Source organism: Phalangium opilio, unplaced genomic scaffold (genome assembly GCF_054372755.1).
Source record: "Phalangium opilio isolate 3A_F unplaced genomic scaffold, DU_Popi_V2 ptg000003l_1, whole genome shotgun sequence".
NCBI lineage: Eukaryota > Metazoa > Arthropoda > Arachnida > Opiliones > Phalangiidae > Phalangium > Phalangium opilio.
In genome coordinates this window covers 9752240-9778098 of record NW_028324145.1, presented here as the reverse complement: position 1 = coordinate 9778098, position 25859 = coordinate 9752240, and the positions used below count along the sequence as shown (strand labels likewise).

The 25859-nt window shown below is 37.3% G+C and overlaps 2 protein-coding genes and 2 long non-coding RNA genes across 13 annotated transcripts in view; 2 read left to right on the top strand and 2 right to left on the bottom strand.

Annotated features, from left to right (window-relative positions):
• Window positions 1-678: 678 nt before the first annotated feature.
• LOC149717680 (uncharacterized) lies at window positions 679-5350 on the top strand. Its single transcript, XM_089840516.1, has 9 exons — window positions 679-1189; window positions 1309-1465; window positions 1746-1792; window positions 1860-1951; window positions 2020-2146; window positions 2251-2538; window positions 2609-2835; window positions 2909-4438; window positions 4522-5350. The coding sequence occupies exons 2-9, from the start codon at window positions 1338-1340 to the stop codon at window positions 4612-4614; spliced, it is 2532 nt and encodes an 843-aa protein (XP_089696642.1). The 5' UTR covers window positions 679-1189; window positions 1309-1337; the 3' UTR covers window positions 4615-5350.
• Window positions 5228-6252, bottom strand: LOC149717679 (uncharacterized). The gene is made up of 2 exons (XR_016367321.1): window positions 6058-6252; window positions 5228-5917 (listed from the first exon to the last, which is right to left on the bottom strand). It is a non-coding gene; the product is annotated as an uncharacterized LOC149717679 (long non-coding RNA).
• Window positions 5529-25859, top strand: part of LOC149717677 (serine/threonine-protein kinase BRSK2-like) — a 45849-nt gene continuing 25518 nt past the window's right edge. For 4 of the 10 annotated variants that reach the window (XM_089840526.1, XM_089840520.1, XM_089840521.1 and 1 more), the window contains exons 1-2: window positions 5532-5834; window positions 23670-23764. In XM_089840526.1, the coding sequence (XP_089696652.1) occupies window positions 5756-5834; window positions 23670-23764 (174 nt within the window). In that variant the 5' untranslated portion in view covers window positions 5532-5755. Of the gene's footprint in view, window positions 5835-23669; window positions 23765-25859 lie in introns of all 10 variants that reach the window. The other 6 variants (XM_089840524.1, XM_089840522.1, XM_089840517.1 and 3 more) reach the window with 3 other exon arrangements.
• Window positions 22814-23749, bottom strand: LOC149717678 (uncharacterized). The gene is made up of 3 exons (XR_016367319.1): window positions 23512-23749; window positions 23155-23444; window positions 22814-22964 (listed from the first exon to the last, which is right to left on the bottom strand). It is a non-coding gene; the product is annotated as an uncharacterized LOC149717678 (long non-coding RNA).

The following is a 25859-nucleotide window of genomic DNA, read 5'->3' as shown; positions in this document are numbered from 1 at the left end:
ACTACTTGTTTTGCGGAAATAGGTTTTGACCATTGAGTTGAGAAAATTACCACTAGAGTGGCCTTTGCCTTAACTTGCCTATTGTTGGGTACGTGGGACACTTTTGAAAATATTGGGACGGACGGACAATTTCCAAGTTTTTTACGCGATGGTGTCGCCATCTCAAAGCCTAGATAAGAAATGTATAAATACATGTATTTTCAAATTTCCCGCCTTTTCTTTTAGTTGCCTTGGCTGCACCGGGATGGCGCCACAAGCGCGTGATATAGTTAATTGGGTCTTCCGGTCTTCCCGCATTTTCTTTTAGTTCCCTTGGTTGCATCGGGATGGCGCCACAAGCGCATGATATAGTTAATTGGGATTTGGGACCACTCTAGTCGTAATTTTCTCAACTGAATGGTTCCGTGATGGTTTTGACCAGGCTGGGAAATAGCACACTTCCTCTGGTCCAAAACCAGTTTATTAATTGCTTGGACTAGTTTTTTAATTCAAAAAGTGGGGGTTACTGGTCCTCGGGACCAGTTCATTAATTGCAAATCTATTGGAGAACAAAGGCTGGGACCAGTCCGGAGACCAGTTAATTATTTCGGGGACTAGAGGGGTCACTGGTCCCAAGGACTAGTTTAAAAAATATCCTTATTTCCCAGCCTGGTTTTGACAGTGCATTTCTGTATCAGCCTAGAACATAAGCGTTCTTAACGTGATACACGAATGAAGCAATAATTAAAATTGTTTAATTCTCTAAAAAATAAACAAAATCTGAAAACATTACTAGCTACTTTATCGATATTATATACTTAAATACTAAAAAATTGACGAAATTATGCTCAACAAGCACCTAAAAATATATACTGATGTTCAGCTCTGTGTACGTGATATTTGTCACTTGCGTCAGAGTGGAGTCGGAAGCTCTGACGCTGGGGTTGGAACGAGAATGATTTTCTGATTTAATTTAAGGCTTTTAAAGTATCCTTAAATATGAAGTTGATTAAATTTAATCGGAATCGCGCACCGCAACTTAACTAAGGTATATTTCATCTGTTTTTATGGTGATTTTGACGTCTTCCATGAAACGTTCGGTGCCAAGGCTTCAGTGAACTATTGTCTTTTGTTTCCTACTCCTCCCACCCCCATGGAAATGATGCAAAGTTAATTCTTACCTTAGGTTTTTCGAAGTAATTATTACATGGTACGTTATGGTGTAATTTTTAACTATCTAGTTAATTTAAAGGAAATGAGTTCCTTTTGAGCCAGTGTAGATTATAACTGAGTTCTTAGTTATGATTGTGAAATTTTCCACAAATATAGCCTTACACAAATGTGAAGATCTTAAAGAAATGGCAAGGAAAAAATTAAAGGTTCCTTTAAAGAATAACATGGTTCCCAAAGATCTTGGAAACTCCATCAATGGGTCACAGTCTGAATTGCCAATAATATCACTTAGCAATGAGAAGAAATGTAGAAGGTAACTATGTTTTGATGTTTAATTGATTTGCTCAATGTGTGAGAGGAAACAAAACTTTTGTAAAATGTTTAATGTTTTCCTGGGATGCATCTTCTTTTCTGTTCTTCTCTACTCTTTCTTTTCCTCATTGGCTAAATTTTTCCTAATCAGAGGACCATTATTGCTATTCTTTGTAAGTGTTTGAAGCTAGAACTATAGAAATCACTTCTTTTTCATTCTGATATCTGTTAATTTAAAACAAAAAAAATCTTTCAATTAAATTTTTGCCTTTAATTTGTAGCAATGCCAAAGATGAACTAGAAGAAATGTACATTTCAATGATAAATGGTATTATTATTATTATTATCTTTATTAATTAAAAAGAAAAGTTGTAATACGGTTCATACCCTTTTAGTATTAAATACTGTCAAGTCTCACGATGATTCTGGACCTTTTCTTAATCCTGTTGAAGAAGATTTTGCTCCGGGATATTTTAACATTATCAAGGTTAGTTGAAGAATGGTTGAAGCATCCGTACTTGTTAGCTTTAAAAATCTTTGGTGTTACTGTTTAAGGAGCCAATGGACATTTCTACGATGGAGTTGAAAATACTCCAGAGGGTTTACAAAAGCCGGAAGCAATTTGAAAAAGATTTTAGGAAGATGGTTAATAATTGTGAGGTTTTTAATGGAGTTGGAAATGGTTAGTATTAATTTGCGAGCTTTTAGTTAGTTGAAGTTAAGGTTTATTATTTCTTAAAATAATCTTTGTTTAAATAGATATTATAACTAGATTTGTTTTTGTAGCTTACACTAATATGGCGTACAGTATTTGGAGAGTCTTTACCAAATCTATGAAGAACCATTTTGCCAAACGTACAAAACTTAAAACTCTCCAAGATTCTACTAACGGAGAACTGAGAAGCGCGGAAAAGCCCAAACTCTATGTTTGCAGTAGAAAAACTGTCGATGGTGCCATAAAAATTACTATAAAGCAAACTGAAAAACCACAGACAAGAGTAGTCCCCCCAACAACTATTAAAGTTGGCGGAAAATCATCTTCATTTGAAATAAAGAAAGATAATGTTCAAGATGGTGAGATTTGTGAACACGCTAAATCCTTCCTTCAACTTAGTTTTAACACTTGAAGTGATCATAATTTTAGATTCAAATCCGCCAATTAATATATGCATAAAGAAAAGCTATTTAAATCAAAATATTATAGAAAATAACATAACTGAACAACCATCACCTCGAAAAATAAATACCTCTTTGTCAAAGCCAGTACCAGCTTCAAGATTGCCCGTTAATAGACGCAGAAAGAAGAAGAAGAAACCAGCTGGCATGAAAGCTTTAGAAATGTTAGCCCAAGCTGCTGAAAGAGCCATAAAAGTAAAGAAAAAATTACCTTCAAAGCTCTATTTGGTTCCGTATTAAATTGTTAATCTTTTGTTTAACAAAACAGGATGCTGCTAGTTTTGACGATGATACATTCAGTTCCCACAGCAATTCCCCCATTTATAACGCATTCCCTGACTTAAAAATATCAACAACTCAAAGCCATCCAGCTGATGTTCTTCATAGACTTTATAGCAAAACTCAAAGTGGCTTATCAACTCCCGAGAAATTGGAAACTGTCATTAAAGATAGCTCAGCTTCCAAAATGAATGAAAACGCAAATGGAGAATTTAACAATGACATCACTGATATATTTCCTTGCGCCGCAGCTACCTTGGTTTTCCCCAGATATAATTGTTCAAATTCTAGAATCATGGATTACAAAACAGACTCTCCCGATAGTGGGATCTTTGAAGTTTCTCGTCCAATTAAAACAAAGTCACACTCCAGGACACAGTTCTCTGACAGTGAGGACAGTTCAGCCTTTGGAAGTGACTGTTCCGATGATGATGATGATGATGATGATTTGGAATCATTAAATGGGAAGCCAAAATTTCCCGAAATTAAACCTTGCCAGGTCACTTTATCGAGACTTAGTCCAAGATTGTATTACAAAGGAAATAAAGTTCGAATTTTGGAACAAGTTAAAAGAGAAAAGAAAAAACTAAAACGAAGGAAAAGTAGAAGGCACAGTTTACAAAGTAATGAGGGAATGTTCTTGCCAAACGTAAGAGATAAGGAAGAGACAGAGACTCCTACGAGTGTCTTTGCAACTACAATTAAAGAATACGCAACTTCGCATGAGATAAAACCTTTGTTAAAGAGCGAAGTTTCTGATGAAACAAATTTTCTCCAACAATGGGGGAAGAATAATGTTCCCCCTAGAAAGAGATTTTCTTCATTGTTCGACACTGATGCTGAGAGGAAATTATTTTGCGATAATAACTCTCAGGATGAAAGTGTTACGCAAAATAATAATCACAAAATGGAAAATATAAGTGAAGGAGTTGTTCCACAGAAGTTAAATGCCTTGGAAAGTGTTCAGACTAAAGACGTACCAATCTTTAGCTCACAAACTGACTCGGAATCCTTGATAGATGTAGAAAATGTCAAAGAAGAACCCCTTTCTCCGGCTAAGACTTCACTCAATACTGACCAGTTTGAATCTATCACTGATTCAGAATCGGATGAAGGTTACACAACAAATGAAAGAAGCACCCCAGTTTTTAAATCAAATGATAAATGGTTCAACTCGTTAACGAGTAAATTTATAGGATTAGGCGATAGTTTTACGAGGTTTCCCAGCCAATATCCCCCCAGACCAAATGACTATAATCACCAATTACAATTTGGAATGATTCCTTATGGGAATGGCGACTTGCCAAATGAAAAAAACGGAGTTAGTTTTGAAGCTCAATGTCACAGGGAAAATAATTATGTTCACCCGCCTCCCAAACCCTCCTACATTGATTTTACAATGTTAACTCCGCTCACATTGAATAGGCAAAACCAAAACCCTTATTTTAGACAAATGAATAACCCGAGTTCATTCTATCTTGGACATGGTTTTCCTAATTCAAATTCTGGTCTCATTGAGGTAAAAACGAGTCCTTAGTTTTATGTTAATCACATCGATAGAGAAATGGCGAATAACACTGTTAAAAACGTGTATCTTTACAGAATAGTGGCTCAATTTTAAACAACCCATTTCATTATCAAGGAACTGATCATACTTTGCCTTACGAATCAGTTTTCCAACATTCCTCTCAGTGAAAGTTTTGTTTATGGAGTACAATTTTTTTTTTTTTTTACATTACGCTAACGTATTTAGCTCTAATTTATTGTACAATTTTATTGCAAAATGTAAATGTGTTTTTTATTCGTGTTTTTGTACGTTATCTTAAGTATATTTAATCAAACTGGCTCCGTGTATTGATAATTTTATCAAAAATACTGAAAATACTTAAAAGTTGTGATAATTTTTAATGCTCAAAACACCTGTGTTTTTTACAAAACATTGTACTTAATCAAGGGTCGTCAAATCAACAAAAACCAGCCAATATCATATGCAATGTTACGGTACTCGTTCTATACTGTATGTTTTTTTTTTTTTTTTGTTTTATAAGTTATGATTTTTCATCGTTTTATCGCCTTTTTTACCCGTTATTTATTTATTTTTTTTTGTTTTTGACTGTCTCCGTTTTTAAAAAATATTTATTAATATTTCCATCCTTCCAGGTTGATTAGTTTCTAACGAAAGTGAAATCTTGTTATATTCACAGTCATTTTTAATCTATTAAGTGACCAAATATATTTAATATAATATTTCATATACACCTATATACTTTAACTCGTGTACTTATCAATTTTTTTTTTTATTTTTAACTTTGAACATTTCGGTGTAATAAAAAAATGAATAGAACAAACAAACAAGCAAAAACATTTGCAAACAAAATTACAAATATAATATTTTTGTAAGTATTTTTGATTAAAATGAAAGGAAAAATAAGTTTTTGGATATTTTGAATGAAAGATTTTCGCTATATTTTACTACGTTTAATTTCAAAAGTAATTCGAAATTTCGAATTGCCTCCGTATTAATTTAATTCATAGATGATAGCACTGGCGTCGTTAAAATAGGCAAGTTTTGAAAAAGTTGCGTATCACGTGGTCCGTTGAAACTCCTCCTCCATCTAGCGTCGCGATTAAGGCGGGTGGAAAGGGAAGAGAGGATTGGCTCCCGCGCGAACGGTACTGACTGAGTTGCGAGCATCTCAGGGGTTTTTCGCTAGAGCGTAGAGAATCGATCGTCCACATTCGCGGCCGTAATCAATGGCGGAGTGTCGGTTGTGTCGGCGCCTTGGAATAATCGCGAAACTAATTATAATTTAGTGATAATTAAAACAATGCCAAGATGGAAAAACCCGAACCTCACGTCTACCAATATGTTGGACCGTATAGGTTGGAACGTACTCTCGGGAAAGGTCAAACTGGTGAGTACTTTACCCACTATTCTAAGCCTTGTCCTTTTAGTTTTTGCACCCCCTGAGTCCCCCTTGAAATTGGCATAGATGCGCTGAAAATCGTGATTATGGTTTTTAGGGGTTTGTAGGCCAATTCTATCATTGAAAAGTATATTGTAAAATTATCTACGCAATTAGCGTAGTTGGGGGTGCGAATGTGACGTATATTTTTGACTCTGAAACAACATAATACCTTGTTCATCCAAGATGTATGCTTAGTAAGCCTTGGCAAAAGTCAAATCTCTCAGAAAACCCTACTCGACAGTTTTTAGACGTATAAAAGCCCATTCGCGAATTGACCGCTGAAATGACACTTGGGTAATTTATGAAATGCATCGCCTAATCTTGTTTGTTCGTAAATGGTACAAACCCTAACTGCTAAATGAGATCAAAAACAAATTAGGCTTAGATCTTTAGAAAAGACATAATTATTTCTCCAAAGTGTTAAAAAACCAATGAAATGTCTTAAGTGTCCTATAAATGACCTCATTAACGATCTTCCTGTCAATAATTGAACTTGGTGGTACGCGACCCTTTACTGAAAATCATTTTTAAACCACTTCGATCACCAACTCTATTTTTATTGAACCTTTTCTGTTCTTGGGAGCAAAGTTCAGCTAACCCCTCGTCGTATTTTGATGAAACGTCGCGTAACACAGTGGGAATAAAAATGAGTTATGAAGTGGATTTATTTTTCGGATTGCGGCCCTTTAGTTCAAGGCTTTTTCTTCTACTAAAACTATTTGACGACGTAGCATTTCTTCCGCCGGTTTCTCCTTTTTCATCCTTTCTATCATCGCTCGGAGAAAAGAAAAATCATCCCCTTTTTCGATTTAAGAGAAAGACGCTGTAGTCGTAAATGTTAGCAAATTTTCTCTCCCTTCATCTTTTAATTTTATATATTCCGGAATATAGTAAAGATCCTTTTATCGTCGTTTCAAACTTCATATTATCAACTTCTAATCTTATAAAACCAAGCAACGCTTCCAAAACCTTTTTTATTCCACAAATAAATAAACTATACAACGATTTCCACCAATTTTTAAGCTTAAAAATCGGGAAAATTCACTGTAAAGTTAAAACTAGTTACTCTTTAGGGATTTTCAAATAGGAAAATACTGACTGAGATGGGAAAGAAGTGTTCTTTCACCTTTTTTTTTCGTAAATTTAAAAATTTAATCAGAAAGTACTTAAAAAAAAAGAAAGTTTGAAAAGGGGTTTACGGAGTATCCAAACCTTACGGGGGGAAGGGGGTCGGCTTTACCCGATTGTTTTCGAAACTAGGAGTGAAAGGGTGGAAGAGTAGAATCTAGAAAACGCAATTTTAGAGGGAAAGCAACTAGACAGGCGCGGGAGTTTAGCCTTTGCCATGCACGCTTAGAAAATAAACTTTTGATAGGAGGTGCTGGAAGGAGGTTTATTTTTTCTTTCCTTTTTATCTCAGTTTGCTGTTTTTTTTTTCTTCTGTGCCTTTTGAGAAAATATCTCTGGCAATTTATTCTATTTCTTTATAAAGTACGCATATATTTATCTCACTGAAAAGTATTCAGTAAATTTTATTTTAACCCTTTTAGAAGATTTCTTAGGGACAGATTATACAGGGCCACCAGAGAGCTGCTCTACTATTTTTCACACAAAACCTATAATCGGCCAAAATATATCGAAGTTAAATATAGATACTGTGCAAACAAGTGTTACGAGTTATTTTTGACTATGGGCGCAGTTAAACCTCTATCTACAACAGCTTGAAAAGCTTGTAGAATTCTGTTAGATTCAGTTATTATCATTCAGTTCCAAACCTGCATGCTCTAATAACAACTTACTGGCAACACTGAAGCGCGGTTAAAGTTAATAAACGGATGGAGAAAATTTCTCTAGCCCTTTTAGTGCCTATTTTTAGTTTTATATTCACAATTAGGTCAATTTTTAATCATTTTAGGACACTTCTAGATACCAAGGGAATAAAACGGAATTAGACTTCCCGCTGGTTCCTCCATGCACTTGTCAATAATTTCAAATCGTATTAAATCGTACTATTGGGAAATCCGGTTACATTCGCTAAGCCTAAGTCCGATCAGTATTTTAGTGTTCGTGGCAGCGTCTGTTTTGATGATCCTATTCTATAGTAGGCCATAATTTAGGTAAGAGGGCGGCGGTAATAGACCTATATTTAGAGGAGGAGATGCTCAGGAGCCAGAAAGAGAAATAGACTAAACTATGACCCGCCACGCGCCTCGTGGTGTCGCCCTATCTTCTTCTCCCTTCCTATTTAATAGTTAGGTATAGTTATAGCGATAGTAGCCGTTATATGGAGGGATTAGGTCCACTGAATTGGTCATCCCCATCAACGTCTGTCACTACTAGTTGACCAGACCGCCAAAAATACGGGAGCTTTTACACGTGGAGTATGACATTTGACAAAATCTCCCGTGGGCTTCACCTGTATTTCAATAGCAATTACACGTAATTATACGTAGATTTAAATATACCTCGACCTGCGCATCATTAACCAATGTATAGTATCGTTAGATTTGGGCCTATCACAACGTTAACTTGCACGGAGATGTGTCCTAATTGTGATCAGAAATTTTGTATACGAGCTTCATTTTGACGCGTGTCTGACCCCTCTATTTTTCTCCCGCCACTATATAGTAGACTATCATTGTCAGACTGGTTCTTTCCGTGAAATGACTATACGCCTATTAACTGCGGATAAAATAAGGGTGCCTCTCGCTAAATATCGAAATGAACCCCCCTGTGGAATGGTTTGTCCGATAGGATAGTACACTTATTTTTATTATTATGATAAGGTGGATATAAAACCTGTAGTAGGCCTACTTGGGATGTAGATAAAGTACGGGATTTAAGCTTTCTGGGGAGAATAACCTCCCGTAATAGGCGAGGGAGGAGATTATGTCACGTGTTTATGAAGTGACGTAGTTCAAGGGATTGATTATAAAACGTGACTAGTTCTCGAGAAGAAAGATATTTCCAAGTTTGGCGTGAGAAACATGAACATGATCACACACACGTGATTTTCAGTTTTAATTTCTTAATTAAGCTTAATTGAAAAGCAATGTTAATTTAATTAAGGGGTCATCCCTAAAACAATGTAATCGTAATTTTAAACGGTGGCTCTTGGGGGCAAAATCGGTCATAGATAAGAAAGTTACATTTTCGACTCAAAATTCATTTCCAAGAGGACCATCCCATTGTTCTTCAGTCATACCAACCTTATTGGAACACCGTCTATAACGAAGTTATTGAATATTTCAATGGAAAACTCTAATATTTGCAAGCAATGGAAAACTCTAATATTTGACAAGAGACGTTGCAAAGATTAATTAATATCTTATTAATTGTTTAAAAATTATCGTCTCCTCAGGCTCTGTTTTTACTTTGCAGCTTCAAAACTGAACATAAGCGTTTGTTAGGCTATGATTTAACCTTACGCCCACCATTTTGGAATGCACTCTCTTCTGTTTAGTGTATGGTCCGTCTTTAGGGAACATGCGAGTTTGAGGTGACTGTGGAGGGATGAGAGAGAGAGAGAGAGAGAGAGAGAGAGAGAGAGAGAGAGAGAGAGAGAGAGAGAGAGAGAGAGAGAGAGAAGGGGGGCGCGCTCCTCAGTTGTAAAAGGCAACGAGGAGTGTCTGATTTGGGGTGATAGAGGGATTTTTATACCCCGACCTTATATAGTTTGGCGGGAACGTGCCTGCGGTACCCGTCCCATTCCTCCTCTAGTCTAATATTCAGTGGGATGACTCTATTTCCTCCCGTTGAATCTTTTTTTTTTTAGTCAATGGTAGGCCAAATAAGGACCGCGCGCGCGTCGTGGTTCTGCGGTAGAAATTCCGCAATTTGAGGGATCAACATCCCATTATTGGATATAGAGGGGAGATCACCCTGACCTATTCACCCCTAAGGGTTAGGAACCTTATTTCACCGGGTGCCTGTCCTTATTCCTTTTGCTCAATTTTTATGCCTACGACTTTGTCAGAATCTGTTCTAGCGTAATACACGGGATCTGACTGGAATGGGTTGATTAAGCACGTCTATTTCAATATGTATCCTATTTGGATTTCCTTTTTTTTTTGTTTTTTGGTTCGTGAGAGACCAGGGGTCAAAAGAGGTTTATAACTTCAGAACACTAAAAATTTAAACGCTGAGGGGATTTTTTTAGTACAATGCATAGTTTTCAGACTAGGAGAATTCATACTATTTACACAAGGATGCTAGACTCCCTGGTGGAGTCAAATCCAGGCCTCCTTGTGTAAATGGTATGAATCCTCCTAGTCTGAAAACTATGTATAAATAAAATTATCCTAGCTGTTTCCGACGGTACCAATTTCTTTGTCTTCCATCAACCATAGCACGAGGTATTAAGATTTTCGTACTAAATAAGTCAAATATTATTACTCAATTTCCTGTTGAATATTTGGGCTCTATTTTAATCTCAATTGGGTTTATTCAACAGTTGTTGAATAAATTGAATATCTTAACTCTTTCGTATTCTCTAAAACCCGCATTTAAACCGCGTTTTTGAACTTATTATGGTTAGTAAAGAAAGACTTATCGTGGCTTTATATCCATTTTAATTACGATCGAGCTTACGAAGTTAAGAGAAGACTCGAGACTCTGCTAAGCCTTGTCTATCAAAACCATCTTCAATTTATTGAGTGCGTATGTATTAATAAAGTGCTAAACACTACTAGTCGACCGGTGCTTGTTGAGATGTAGCCATCTCTTGGACCTAGTCTTATAGCTTGTACTTGATAGAAGATTGAGGAGCGGAGGGGGGGATAAGGAGTAACCAAGGGGCTCTTCGCTCTACCGTATAACCTGTTGTCTTTGCCTCGAGATTTACCTCTATACAATTACGTAATCACTATAATAGAAGTACGCAATTTTCCGAAAGTTGTTAACCTCTTGGGGATAACCAACCACGAACGTAATTAGAATCATTTGGAGCTTAGCTTGGCCGCGTCTGGAAGGAATCGTTGCTATGGTAACTAATCCCAACCTCTTTTCTAACTATAGCCGAGGCTTAAGCTATAGGGGCACCAGTTCATAATGGGCGAAATTAGATCTTCTAGCTTTTCTACTCTCTGGGGCATTTCTCTCTCTCTCTCTCTCTCACTCACTCCTTTTTCTCTTGGTTTTCCCCCAATTTGTAAAGTTTCCACACGAGTGAATTGATTGTTGCGAGATTCACCTGCCCATTAAAACTCGATATTTTTCATCCAGTGATTTTACCATAATCCTGGCTACGAAAAATTGGGGTTACGATTTATTTAAGAGCAAATGGACAAGTAAATATAACAAATATACAGGATGCTAAGCCTTTCCTCGCTATTGATATTAAATTTCATATATAACCATTTATTTTCAGTATAAATATCAGTGGTAAAGCGCGTGAATTTTACTAGTTAAAACTATTTTAAAATTTTTCCGAATATGCTTGGGTTTAGAGGGAAAGCTACCATTTAGGCTGAAACAAACTAATGCTATTCCTACGAGCCCCTGTAGAAATGTTTAACCCGCAATACACCAGTGCTTTTTTTAAATGAAATTCTTTTAAACAAATCAATAAACATATTATTATTTATCTTCAATATAATTAAATTTAAATCATTTGATTTTTTTAAACTATCCCTTAATCGTGGATATTTGAAATTCTTCGATCCAAGCTTTAAATTGATTAAAATCCTCCCTACCTCACTGTGCATTCTCTCTTCTGTATATTTACAAATTTAACCGTGTGCTAGGCTAGATGGCTCGAACGCAATCACCATGAATGGAATTTTCTATATTATAAAATAAGCCCCATACCATGCCATTATGACCATAATGTCCTTCCATCATGGTGCATATTCAGGAAAAGGGAATCATCAACAGAGTTCAGAATGATGTTGCTTCTAGCCCGAGCTCTGTGCACGCGGTGAAGGGGTAGCTGAATTCAGTCCTTAATTATTATTGTACTTCATTTTCATTACTGCATGGGGAGCCCCATTCTTAATTAATTACAAAAGGAATGGTATTTACCGAGATAAATATAGAAATACTTTAAAGAAGGTAGTTTCCAAACGTGAGGTATGATTTTTTTTTAGTTTTACTTAAGTTAAGTCCAGTATCCGTAATTTCTAACAGACCTTTCATAAATAACTCATAAGTTCATAAGATATGTTCCGTAAGTTTGTCACTGGTTACAAACTGGAACTTGTCCTGAAGTAATTGAAGTAGGTCCTAGATTTCCGCCTGGTGAGACGTTATCAAAGGCTTAGTTTAGACTAAATAGGACCTAGATGGAAGTCCTGCAAAATTAACCATCGAGTGTAGTTAATCAATTCTCGCTTCTCGTTCTCCCTCGAACTAGCTCGAGCTGTAAGCAACTCTCTGGCATTACGAACTTGTATAATTAGTGTCATACTTATGGAACATATCTTATGATAACTGTATAAAATGGGATATTCCCAAACTCTTTGTTTATTCCGTATGATGGACGAATACGAGACTGGACAGTTATTGGAGCTTTTCTCCCCCTTGTATGATGTATAAGAGGAAGGTTTTTTCCTTTTCCCACCGCTCCTTCTATTACTCTATCTATGTATAGCTGTCTTAGATAGTCACATCTGTTTTAGTCTGGAAAAAATATAGCTTTTTCTTCCGCCCAACACTACCTCTTATGGCTGGCTTCCTCGCGAGACGCATCGCATCTTAGGTAGGCCGGGAAACGAAGCTGCTATTTTCAAGCCTAGAGTAGGAGGGAAGAGAACCTCGCAATCGATAAAGAATCCGATATCTATTGATTCCAATTCCTTCCCAACCGAAAATAAAAAACCCTCTTCCTATAAAATCCATTTCAAATCGGATATTCAACGACGGGAACTTAAAACTTAAACCGTTTGGGTTTTATTTCTTTTGCAACCTTTAAGAGTGGAATGGATTCTTGTTTTAAAGCTGTTCCAATAATTTCTATTAGGAATGTATACAGGTAACAGGAATTATTGCGTAGCCATTTTCTCAACGTGTAAACTATAGGTGGGATGAGCTAAACTTCATGAGGCACTGAAATAGGGTTTCCTTGGCGGTTGTTTTAACCTTTTAAGGTTTGCAGTTTTAAATCATGTGATTTTTAGAAGTAAATGTATATACTCAACTGTTGTTGATATGTTTAAATACACCGGAGTTTCGAAATGAGATGGATGTTTAAACTCCCAAGCCTCCTCCTAATCTTTCTCTATTCTCTCTCTCTCTCTCTCTCTCTCTCTCTCTCTCTCTCTCTCTCTCTCTCTCTCTCTCTCTCTTTCCATCGTCTATGACCAAATAGTGGCCGACACGCTGTTGAAAAATGTATTTTTGGATTTTTTTTCTTTGTATATATTGTATGGTTTTTCCTCTAGCAAAATAAGCCACTTTTAATGGTTTTTTCCCCATACATTCTCTTTGCTTTGTCCCTGACTCCAACGCGCAGCTAAAGCTAGTTTTTAACAAGAACGTAAAGTAGATAAATATAAAGTTGCCAAATAGGCCATTTCATTGCTTCCACAGGAGAAGCATAGTCTATAATTACTTTTCCACTGATTTTTCATTGACAATTTACACAAAGGTTCATCTTTGCTAGCCTATATTTTAATTCAGGTTTGAGCAATTTTCATTCGCGTGCCTATGACAACGTCGAGTTAATTTACTTCTTCTAGAACGCATTAGAATAATAAGGACCAGGTTCTTCAATGCAGGTATTATCCGAAGGGGAGGGGGGGCAGCTAGAAAATAATGGATATAAACGTCTGGTTTGGGAATATTTTCGAGAGTTGCTTGGTTTTGCTCCTTCCTTCCTTCCTTCCTTATCTCTTTTAGATGAAAATAGGGGGTGGTTTTTATCTGGAGGTTCGATCCCCAAAAACCATTTTTAGCTGCCCCTGATTTGAAACCTCACTTTAGCTCGTTTTAGCCCCGATACGAAAACCTATGTATTTTGTTAAAGAAAAAAGAAAACGTTACGCGAATTTTTTTTCTTCTTTCCGAGGTTTTCCCGGTCAATAAACTTCCCATCTCAATCGGGAAATTTATCGTTGTCTTTATCACTCCACTCTCTCCGTTGTTATTCTGATTATTCTGACCATAATAGTGCTTGAATATGCAAATTACTGTACTTCAGTTTCGAGTAATTTTTCCCAACCAATTTTTTTATTTCTTTACATAAAGGCAAAAGTCTATTTCAATTTATCATACCTGGCATGATTAAGGAGCTATTTTCTCAACGTTTTATTAAGAAATTTACCGAAAATATTTATTTACCTTTTAAAATAAGGACCGTTTTGTTGTTTAGTTTAAAGCGATGACAATATATATCTTTATATCTAAGTTTATAGTGCGTCAAAATTTATACGAGGAGTTAAAAATCTTCCTTTATTTTGTTTTATTTCCTGTCCTTGAGTTGAAAGTCCAAAACAAGGAGACCCCCCTGAAGGTGAGGTGTGGAAAACTCATTCACTGAAAGGACCGGTTTACATTAAAGATATATTCCCTGAGGACTAGGGACCATCCACACTCGCGCTCGCCGAAAACGTAGAAGCACTTTCCCGCCTTTTCCCCTAGAATAAGTGGGCCTGTGCGCTGTACGAAAGGATGGATTATAATCGTGTCACGTCCAGACCAAGCAAAGGATCGTTTTGGCCCACTATACCGTCAATTCTTCCAATTACTTAACATTCTCGCGTTGCCACCAACCTTTGCGCCGCGTGAGAAAGTGTAGAGCTAAAATGGGTAGTTTTAACTCTTAGCCCTTTCGTCTCACGTTTAAAAAAATCATTGGGGGAAAGCTTTAATCATCTGCGATAAAATTTAGTCTAAAAAATTCCCCCCTTTCACACATAGTTACAATTTTAAATATTAATAAGGTACCGGTTATCTTAAACACGTTTCGTAGAAACTGTAGGGAAAAATAAATACCAACACCGTGGTACAAATTTCCTCCCTACTTTTTACAACCGAGTCTTTACCTTGTTTTAAGAAAGAAGAAAAAGAGGGTCAGAAACGTTAGCCTTTCTTTTCTCTAAATGTCTCTATTGTTTCGCTAGAAATTCGTAATTTGAAAGACGCGGCAAGAAAAAGGAGTTTGCCAGGAAAGTGACAATTTAGGGGTTTTAAACCTAATGCTATTTCTATCAGCCCCTGTAGAAATGTTTAACCCGCAGCACTCCGGTGTTCAGGGAGAAGCAAACATTTAGGGGCATATAATATAATTTTTCTCCAATAATAAAATTTTATGAACTGAAAGATTTTACAAAATGTTTCACCGCAAGTGATGGTCTTCTAATGCCTGTTAGATATCGTGGTAGAGTTAGGGTTCACTTTGCTCCCTACATCTGAAATAGGAAGAAGAAACACGCTTCTCCTATTATTTTTTATCTATCCTCTTTAAGGGGAAAGGATGATGTTATGGGGATGGGTTGTGAGGGTGTGATGATGGAACCTCCATCTTATACAATACATCCTCTGAGAAAAAGAGGATGTAACCCCTACACATATCCCCTCCTCTTTTGCCTCTTTCCCCAACCCCTTTTTTACTTTTTCTTCCGCAGATCATTTAAGATTCCCGCATTATACCTTCCACCTTTTCTTATCTTTTACTGTCTGTGACAAACAAGATGGTTGTTTCGTAAAAAGCGAGCTGTACAATATCACTTTTTCTTAAAAAACAGTGGGGCTTTTGTCGCTCGTTTATTTTTATATCTGTTTAAAGAAAGCGGTGCACAGTTCAATTGGTATTATTTAGAGCTTCGATTACCAATATTTATTGGCAGCATTTAGACAATCCTTGCAGAGAAACCAATAGATAGGCGGTAGGCCGCCCTTGCGCTGCCTCTAGCGGTGCTTTTTGGCGCGATAGAAATAACCCAAGAAGGTGACCTTCCTCTCCCCTATGGTGTTAATTGCTTATCTTCTGGATCTTCTGGAATTAAATGGAATTTTCCATTTCGCCTACCTGTAATTTTATTTGACGTTTAGTTGAATACCCATTATATAACGATTAATATTGCGCGTATTTCCGAGAGTTCTCATTTAGAGATTTGACATAAGATATTTCTCTTTCTGTTCGCTCTTTGACGGACTCTCTTTATAAATTGTTTGGTAAGACTTGACGTTTGAGCTTGTGCGGCGAAACAAAGGTTCTCTTTTCGTCTCTCTCTCTCTCTCGGAATGAGAATTGTGTTCCTTTTTCGATTAGACAACCTCTAGCGATAAGGAACTGCGTATGTGAAAGGCGAAACAGGGCCAGGGATAATATCAGGAGGGCTCGCTCGAGCGAGGAGAAGCTATACTTTCCCGCGCCCTTTTTTTTCTTTCTTTTTCGTGACCAAGGCTTAGGTGTTGTCGTCAGCCAAATTAATTAGACTTTAAATGACACTTTGGAATGGAAACCCCGGGAAGGTTTAGGGAGGGAAGGGGGAGAGGCGTACGCGAGAGGTTTTCTCGTATTGTTAAAAGTATAAAGCTGTATAGCAGCGAAATGGTACATCCAAGATCTTTTCCCGCCAAAACCTCCTTCGAATCTGAATTTTCCCTCCCTCTTTCTCTCTCTCTCTCTCTTCTCTATTTATTTTGGAATCCCATTCTTCTATCCAGCATCTTCCGTCTATTGTAGTTTTGACCTCGTTCGTTGCCATGGTTTTCGACAAGATCTCTTTCGCGTTCTCTTTTGTTCTGTTCGAGAAAGTGGTGTTACAGGATATATATATTGAGAATGAGAAGACTTGAGTTGATCAAAAGTAGGTTAAAATGAAGTTGTTAGCAAATAACAATCCGAAAACCTCAATCGTACTACATCCAAACCCTTTTTCTGAAGTCATTCCCATCTTAAGATACCTCTTCGAATGCTTTTATAACTTCCAATTAATTTACTAATGTTCGTAGCGGCTCAGTCAGCGTCTTTTACATTGGAATTTATTTTTAGCTACTGTGTATGTACGAAAAGCCGAATTAAATTCGACGGAAAAGGAGTTGTTGACTTTTGAAACACTTTCTAATACCATTGAGCCTTTCCAACTCTTAAAGTCGATTCTTTTTTTCTAATTTAATCGCTAAATATTTGTTGATTGTTGGGATTTGATGGGAAAAAGGTTGAAAACGGAAATCAGTGTCGTAGGTTTTAAATTTACTTTTAAAATTAATTGATAAAAGATAGAACGATGTAGTATTTGACCGATATATTAATCAAAAGTTTCACACTGATTAGATTTAATATATACTGAATGTTTTTCTTTTACGTTAGTGATGCGTCTTCACATTGACACATTGACAATGATGGTCCCTTGGTTCAATTACCGTATTTCAAAATTTAGAAAAAAAAATGTAACGGTGATTTACAGTTTTGTTTTCAAATACTGTATTTTTCCATCCCTCGTTACTCTTATATTATACCAAATTTTTACACAGTGCTGTGTACTTTAAGTAAAAACAGAAACAGAGATAGAGAGGGGTCCGGGTAATCCATTGAGGCGCCATGAATGACGGTCAAGAAAATCTGCCTCCAAGTGCAATACATGTTCTATTTCCCCCTTCCCTCCTTATCTACCGATTCCATTGTCATTTTAGCCCTCCTCCTCGGGCCCCGCTTAGTTTACCCGTCGTCTAGCGTATCCTTATTGCTAAATAAGAAGACGAGTGGTATGTCAACCCCATAGTTCGTCTCAGACGTAAAACTCAACACCCCGAGACAAGTGTTGAATGGACAGGGCACCGTTGCTTCGATCTAATGAAACGCGATTCCAGCCAGTTCAAGCCGTATAATGTACAGGGTGATTCTAGAATTTTATTGGGGTGTGTGTGTTCTTTGGACGATTTCGAGTCGAAAATGTAACTTCTAGGACCACCGTATGCAAGTTATGATTTTAGGGATGACCCCTTCAAATTTAAGTAGGAAACTGAAAAACGATACTAATTTAACTAAGGGGTCATCCGTTAAACACTGTAATCGTAACTTAAAACGGTGGGTGTTAGAGCAAAATGTCGTAGAAATACATTTTCTGGTCAAAATCGCCCAAAAAAACATTGCCTTTAATTTCTGAAAGAGCTTTTACAATCACCCTGTATACAATTCTTTCGAATCAAATTCTTCTGTGGAATTATTCCATGGGATTGCAGCGTCCCTTGTAAGTCTGTACGGCGGCGGCGGCGACTTTCCCAGTCCTGGTTTCATGCCACCTGCTGTCTCCAGGAAAAACTGATGAAAGGATATTCTGATCATCTTGAATTGGCGTCTCTTCTTCTTCAACATTTTTTTTTTCTTTTTCTTTTCCAAATATTTCCATCTATTCCGATGTTTGCTCCCCTTCTCCCTCATCTTTCGTCTCTATATCCTAAGCCTAACTCTGATGATGGCTTCTTTCTCCTTCTTCGAGCCTCATTGCTCCTGGCGGTGTCGCTTTCACTTCTCCTATCCATCCTCCCGATGAACGGAGGTTCTTTTGGCCTTGGAGAGAGAGTGACCCTAGCTGTAGCATGATGATCCTTCCTCATCAGTTTGCTCTTACAGCTACTGCTTGTTCTATTTTTGGTCATCCGCGCTTCATTCTTAATACCTCGCGCTGCTTTGAAACAAGTTAGTTAGGCTTCGCTCAAGGGGATGGTAAAACGCGTTTGTGTAAAAAAAGAAGAGGTCTGGATAGTTGATTACCGTCTTTTATGTCGGGTAAAATTCCATTCAAATTTTATCTAATGATCTTTTCTACTTTGAGAGAGAGAGAGGGGAAAAAATATGTGCGGTTACTTTTAAGAATCTCTAGAAATGCTCTTAAAAATTGCCTGAAAATGAGGTGGGAAAAGGCTTAGCCTAAATTAAGATTTAGGCTTCCTGAAGTTCAAATTGCAACCCTGGCTTCACTCTATTTAGAAGAATGTCACGTTTGATAGTTTTTTGCCGTAGCTAATAAATGTTGGTTTTGGTTTTACCGTTCCTTTGGTAGACTCGATAATCTCCGGATACGTATACAAAAATCCAAGTGATGTTATGTAATGCTCCGGATGGAACTAATCGTATTTGACCATCTGGTTACTTTCCTAAAAAGGAGTATTGGGATCATTGACCTCTGGCTGAATAAAAATAAAAGAAACAGTCTAATCTCTAGTTTCGTACAAAGTTACAACGTACGCTTATCTTTTCTTGCGTGTGAAGAGATCTAGCTTAGTATTCCCATTGGATTTTATTATTTAAAATTCATCCTGCGAGAAAAATCAACAGGGAAAAAATAAATAAGCAATTTCGGATTATTCTCCATCGATGCCCGTTAAAAAGTTGTATAAAATTTTTTACCTCCTCCCTTTTGAGAACAACAACTGGCCGACGGTTGGTTTCGCGTGGCTGGTTGCATTTTCGCGGCTTTTTTTTTTTTTTTGGCGCTTAGCTTGTGTCACATCGATTGCGCCCTACCCCCGTATCGATTTCTGTTTTGGAGGGAAACGCAACGCGCGGGAACTGTACTTGAGAGAGAGAGGAAAATTCTTCTTAAAGCCGAGCTCGTGGTGGTAGTGGGTGCACGGCTCGCATCCGTGAACTAGAACCAAACCTTCCACCACCCCCTGCACGGTCTTGCGTTGATTAAAGGTTCCTACCTTTTTACGTCACGCGGATCGATACTCGTGACGTCGTCTCTTTTCGGAAGGGATTAAAAGGAGCGGTTGTGCGCGAGAAAACCGGGATAAATGAGTTGAACCAAGTTTTGAGGGCGCACGCCAACATCCTTATCGCACGTGCTATCCGTGCCAGCGACCTTGAATAATAACCCAGCGTATACCCACCCCATTTACCTATCAGCTTAGATGGACTCTTTCGAAGAAGCTTCTCCATCTCGTGTAGACCGAGGTTCATTACTACCTATAAATAAAGGTAGAAAGCTGTATGGCAAAAGGTTTGGGTCGATAAGGTCGGTTAAAGTATCATCTTGGGAAGAGGGGTGGGGGCTTACACTTTGTATTCCATATAGTCTAGCGTGAGTTCTAGCTTCTCGGTTCCCCGCATTGGACCGTTAATCTCGGCTCCTTCGCAGCAGCTACGCTTATCTCCAACGCGAACGTTATATTGTCTTGTCTTGGAGGCAATATACCCTTAGTTACCTGGGATATATTCTAGTCTAGGAGCGGACTATATAACGGGAATTTTATGTAATCTTACTGGGAGTGTATGAAATCGTTGCCCTTGATTCTACAAATAACCTCTGAAATTTATGGTATGACCCTAGCTGCTAGCTATACGGTTTTATGTTTATTTCCAATATCATCCTCCACACTTGTAAGTATAGGGGTTTTTTTCTGGCCCTGTTTTGAGTAAATTATTTTGTTTTGAAAGACAGGGGTTGCCTTGTAGTAAAACCTGATGGAAACCTCTAATAATCTTTACAATGATAAGGGGTCGTGCATAAATAATGTCACCCTCTTTTTATAGTCCTCCTCGACTTACCTTAGTTTCATAGCACGTATTAATGTTAACACTCTATTAAACACATTTGAAGACACGAAGGTAAAGATACCATATCAGCGATGTTCATGAGATATGTGCCATAAGTTTGTCACTGGTTACAAACTGGAGCTTGTCATGAAGTGGCGTAGGTCATAGATTCGAGGTATAAAGCGAGGGAGGCCTGGTGAGGCGCTGCATGTCAAAGGCTTAGTACAGACTAAATAGTAAGATGGAAGTCCTGCAAAATTAACCACTGAGTGTAGGACTTCAATTCTCGCTTGTCGTTCCTGAGCTGTAAATCCCTAGCATTACAATAAGCTTTTAATATGAGTTGCGTACCTTAAGCTAAATTTCTACTTAATTAATATGTCGTTAAAAGCTTTGTCCTGACGTTTTCCTAAGCCTAATTATCGAAAAGGTAAACATCCTGACCGCGATCGTAAAGAATTCCTTGATTAAAAACGCGAAAAATAAACATACGCTCTCTGATTTCTGATTGTTAGTTAATTAGGGGGGGGCTATACATATATATGCCATCTTTTCAGATACGGAAAAATTTGGGAAATTTTCACGGATGAAGACCTTTTAACCGAGGCTTTCTCGCTGATCTTTCCTCGATTTGATTTTCGTTTAGTCTTACCGCTCGAGAGTATGGAATGTGGTGCGAGATCTTTCATTGTTCTAAGACCTAGAAGGAAAAGAGAAGCTATTGGAGGTTGGGGATGGGGTGGGGGGAGGAAAGGGGTTAGCTCCAGACAAAAGAAGGATGTACCGTATCAGGGGAGTCCCAATGGACAGATAGAGAATGCGACGACGAGAACTCTTCTTTCTTTCTTCTTCCCCTCTATACTTCCTCTTTTGTTGCCTATCTAAACTTCCGACTCCACAAACAACACTTTTGCGTCTCAAAATTTGTAAACCGATAAACTTTGAGTGGAGAAATGTTCGAACTACTTTAGGGGTCATCTTTTCAAAAGACAAAATGAAAAAGGAAACTTCGACGGTTGAGAATTACGTTTTCAACATGTCCCTGTTATATACAGGGTGTTTCTGATTTATAAGTCTGTCATAAATTAATGGAGATGTTTTTTTGAGAAATGAATTTTGAGTTGAAAATGTAACTTCTATTACATTTTGTCTCAAGGTACACTGTTTTCAAGTTAAGATTGGATTGGAGTATTTTACGGATGACCCCTTAAATTTAATTTAGAAACTGAAAGACAATGATTTCTAATTTAATTAAGGGATCATCCCTAAAACACTCGCCAAATTAGAACTCGAAAACAGTGACCCGGACGGAAAAATGGAGATAGAAGTTACATTTTGGACTCAAAATCGATTTCCCAAAGAACATCCCCCCGAATTTTGGTCTAGGCCTACATTCAAGTTTTAGAATTTGGTCTAAACTGTATATCTACAAGTATCGCAAGGTATAAAATTAATTAAAAGCTTCGAAAATTTTAGACGTGTTTTTTCTACCCCGTTCATTTTGAATTTCGTCGTTAATCTCCGACAGTTCATCTATTATAACGATAAATCTGGCAATAATACTCTCTCTCTCTCGCTCAAGTCATCCGTGAAGCGAACCACCATACTTTAGTCAAAGAGGAACTGCGTGTGATAATTAAATATTGGGAGTTTGGGGAAATCCTGGGAACACCACTATGTCTGTCAGTCCCTTGGCGAAACCATATATAGTCGGAAAAAAGGAAAACTTAGTCATCGATCCCTTATAGAACATGCAAGGTAGCAAGCGAGTTTATCTATTTCTATTTTGCTTTACTCTCTCAATGACGGGACAAGTTGATAACTCTTTTTCCTTTCCTTGACTTCATTCTTCCTTGTCAACACACTCCAAGAGTTTTGCTCTCCAAAATAATCCTTTTGAAAACTATACCCTTTTTCATATTATTTCATCTAACATGAGTTGGTTTAAGTTTGGTCGTGAATATTCTGGTTGAAAATGGATTCAACTGATAAAATAGAGGTTTAAGATATTGATGCAAACCAATCTGTTCCTAAGCTATACACTTTAAGTAATTAAAAACTGTAATTACCATAACGTAGCGTGATTTAATTACAAAATTACTCCTGGGAACTATTGGTCTTTTGCTCCATTACCCAGTTAAATATTCGTGGGTAAATTGAATATATTCATCTTGATTCCTTATTATTATTTATTACCTCTAGTGGGTTTAACTATTACGTATCTGTACTTTTCGTAAATTTACCTTAATTTGAGGGATAATTTTGACCAATGAGCGTTATATAACACGAGTTGTCATAGCAACTTTGGTTCAATATTTATACAATGAAAGGGAAAAATTCCCGTATAAACATATTCCGATTGGCGCGCGATTATTTTTGTTTACAAAAGAAATCCATTAGTTTTGTTGTGTACCTATGTAAAATAATTATTATTATTGAATTACAAGTCACGTATTTGTAGTTAATATTTTTACTTTACCACCTAAATACTGACTCAGTGCAAATTGAAGTAATATCAAAAGTTGATATATTATGTTCCGTAAGTTTGTCACTGATTACAAGCTGGAGCTTGTCATGAAGGCCATAGATTCTTGTAAAGCGACGCCTGGTGAGGCGCTGTCAAAGGCTTAGTACAGACTAAATGGGAAGTCCTGCAAAATTAACCAAATGTAGTCTATTAAATTCTCGCTTGTCGTTCTCGAACTAGCTCGAGATGTAAGTCTCTAGCATTACGAAGTATAGGTAGTGTCGTACCTATGGCAACATATCTTATAAATTTATGGTAATATTAATTTTTAAATTTCTAATTAGCCCTACACAAAGACGATATTTGAGACTTACTTCCTGACCCCCTTTTCAAAGAAACTCCTTTAGTATATCCATCCAGGTTTTGAATCAGATATGATTTCTTTTCTTTTTTTAATTAAAAACGAGATTGAATATGTTTAAGGCAGCCTCCGGGACTTTCTTTCTTCTCGAAATTTAAAGAATGTCTCTTTTGGATGTACTGTAGACGTTTTTTAATCTTTTGTATAGCGCATGCAGAAACGTCCTCGGACGAAATTGGAGAATTTTTCTCACAAGGGTCCCCTCTTTTTTATGTCTAGCAGACTTTAAGTCGCCTTAGGCATCTTAAGAAATAGGGAATATGATGGGAGAAAGAGACGAAGAAAAGGGGTAAGAAACATGACGTCAGACCTGGAATAAATTGATTCACCCCTCGCGTCTTTCTCAAAGTATTACACGACGGCGATGCGTTTCTTAAACTGTGTAGATTATTATTTGGGATGTTTTATTCCTATATTTGCCGTTATTTTGAAATGTGATTAAATCATTTTAAATTTCTTTTATTACAGGTTTGGTGAAGTTGGGTCTTCATTGCGTAACCGGCAAGAAAGTCGCCGTTAAAATCATCAACCGGGAGAAGCTCAGCGAATCCGTTCTACAAAAAGTAAGTTTAATTACTTGTTGATTACTCTATAGTTCAGGAAAAAGAACCCATCCATCTGTAGGATATAATATATCGAACCTAATATTAACGTAGTCATATGAAAGGTATATACGGACGTTACTACGTTAAAAACTAAGGTTTTGTTTACATTTACGGCCACCATTTTTCAAAATGGCCGCGGAATAAAAAATTATTTTGGAGGGAGTATCTAATACTGTAGGGTAATGTCCATGCAAAATTTCAGCTTCCTAGGTGAAACGGTTTGAACTTGACCCTTGATTATAAATCAGTATGTCGGGAAATAGATTTTATTCCGTTTAAAAATTAACGAAATGCAAATGACGGCATAAGTAATTACTTAAGAGATACATACTCCGTACAATTTCCCTCTAATCCATTGGCCACACAAACCATTACTTCCCCAAATATTTCAGGGCACACTGAAATCAAAAGACGTTATATCTCTCGCGGCGGTGTTAAGAAAACCGAAAGAAAAAAGCTCCAGTAACCTTAACTTAACTGGCCTAACGAGAAATCGATGCATTTTTTGTAACGGTGCTGCGTTTTCCCTACTTTTTTCCTCTTTCTCTCTCTCTCAAGGACTTGAAAAATGGGGAGGGGGATGAAAATTCATACTTTTTTTTCACACACACACTCCTCGGAAGAAAATATTTTTGTATTTCCGGAGTAGGAGGACCGGGTTCCAGTAAAAGTGGAGTAGCGCTTTAACTTCCTTTAGGACCGAGGCTTAAGTCTCTTCTTCTTCTTCTAAGGTTCAATCTCGCGTGGACCCGCACCACGGCTTTATCCAATTTTATTATTTTTTTCTCTCTACCGATTTTTAAGCATTTTTTCGCACCTTCTCCTTTCTTTCCCCTTCGTCCGAGTCCGTTATTCCATTATGTTCGTTGAAATTGACGCAATGACGTTGTAGGCAGGGATTAGGGTAAATACCTAAAGCCCCCCAAACCATAACGTACGCCTTTAATATATTGACTTAAAAGTTTGGACAGTTTTCCATTTTCTCGACTTTTTGTCCATCGAAATGAATGTAATAATATTGTTATAAAGGTGTATACGCGATTTACTGGTTGATTGCGCCTTTAACTGTATTGTATCGTTCGTACGTTTTTGGACAATATAAGAAGGGAGGGGAGAAGGGTTTGTATAATGGATGGACGGTGACTGTGAAGTTTTCCCTTGCAAATTATGGTTGAGGAAAGAAAAAGATAAGTCCCAAGTTATGTATGGGTAGCGAACTGCTTTTATAAAGGTATGGAGTGCAGACCCCCCTAAAAATAAGCCTTCCTAATACTTTGAAGTCGTTTTTCTTCTAAAAGATTTCACCATGACTTCATACCGTAGCCTAAACCTAAATCCCATATATTTTAAACGGAGTTCGTAAGACTTCTTCGTAGCCTTTAACAATGGTTTACAGTTACTCTGAAATGTTTCAACCTTACGACGAAATATACAGTATTATACGTCAATATTGCCATGGGTTCTCACCCCGACCCCGTTGTTATAAGATACACAAAATGACGCTGAAGGATGAGGGCCATACACATACACAACTACCTACCTCTCTCTCTGTACTTTCGGATGCCCTTCTTTTCCCCAAGTTCTTCTTTTTTTTTTGGTGTTGTTTGAATTAGTCTAGCATGACGTCATTACCACTACTAGAGTCCAGACGCGTCTATTTTTCATGCTTGAATACTAAGTGAATTAATGATATATATATATATATATAGGAAACATGGTTAAAAAAAGCAGTATCGTAGGCTTTATTCTTATTAAACCGGACTCCGCGAATGGATAGAGAAAAACAGTAGGGGAGATGAGAGGAAAGATCTTATGTGGGAGAAGGTTTTTGTTGTACGTTTACTTACTCTTCTACGTGGACGAAGCCATTCATCATAATCTCGGGGCAAGGACCCTAGCTGTAGTTTTTATCCCACCTTAACGGATGCCGTTAAGGTCATTGAATACTGCACGTGAAATGATCAATATTTACTTCTAATCATCCCCTGAAAATTTTCACCGCCAATTTTTACCATGTGGGAAGGTAAACGGCATTATTTTTCACTGACCTTAA

Excerpts from the sequence above, each read along its gene's own strand:
- LOC149717680 (XM_089840516.1), top strand. The coding sequence starts at position 1,338 with ATGGCAAGGAAAAAATTAAAGGTTCCTTTAAAGAATAACATGGTTCCC. Across the intron at positions 1,466-1,745 it reads AATGAGAAGAAATGTAGAAG|CAATGCCAAAGATGAACTAG; the intron begins GTAACTATGTTT and ends TTTAATTTGTAG. Across the intron at positions 2,836-2,908 it reads CTGCTGAAAGAGCCATAAAA|GATGCTGCTAGTTTTGACGA; the intron begins GTAAAGAAAAAA and ends TTAACAAAACAG.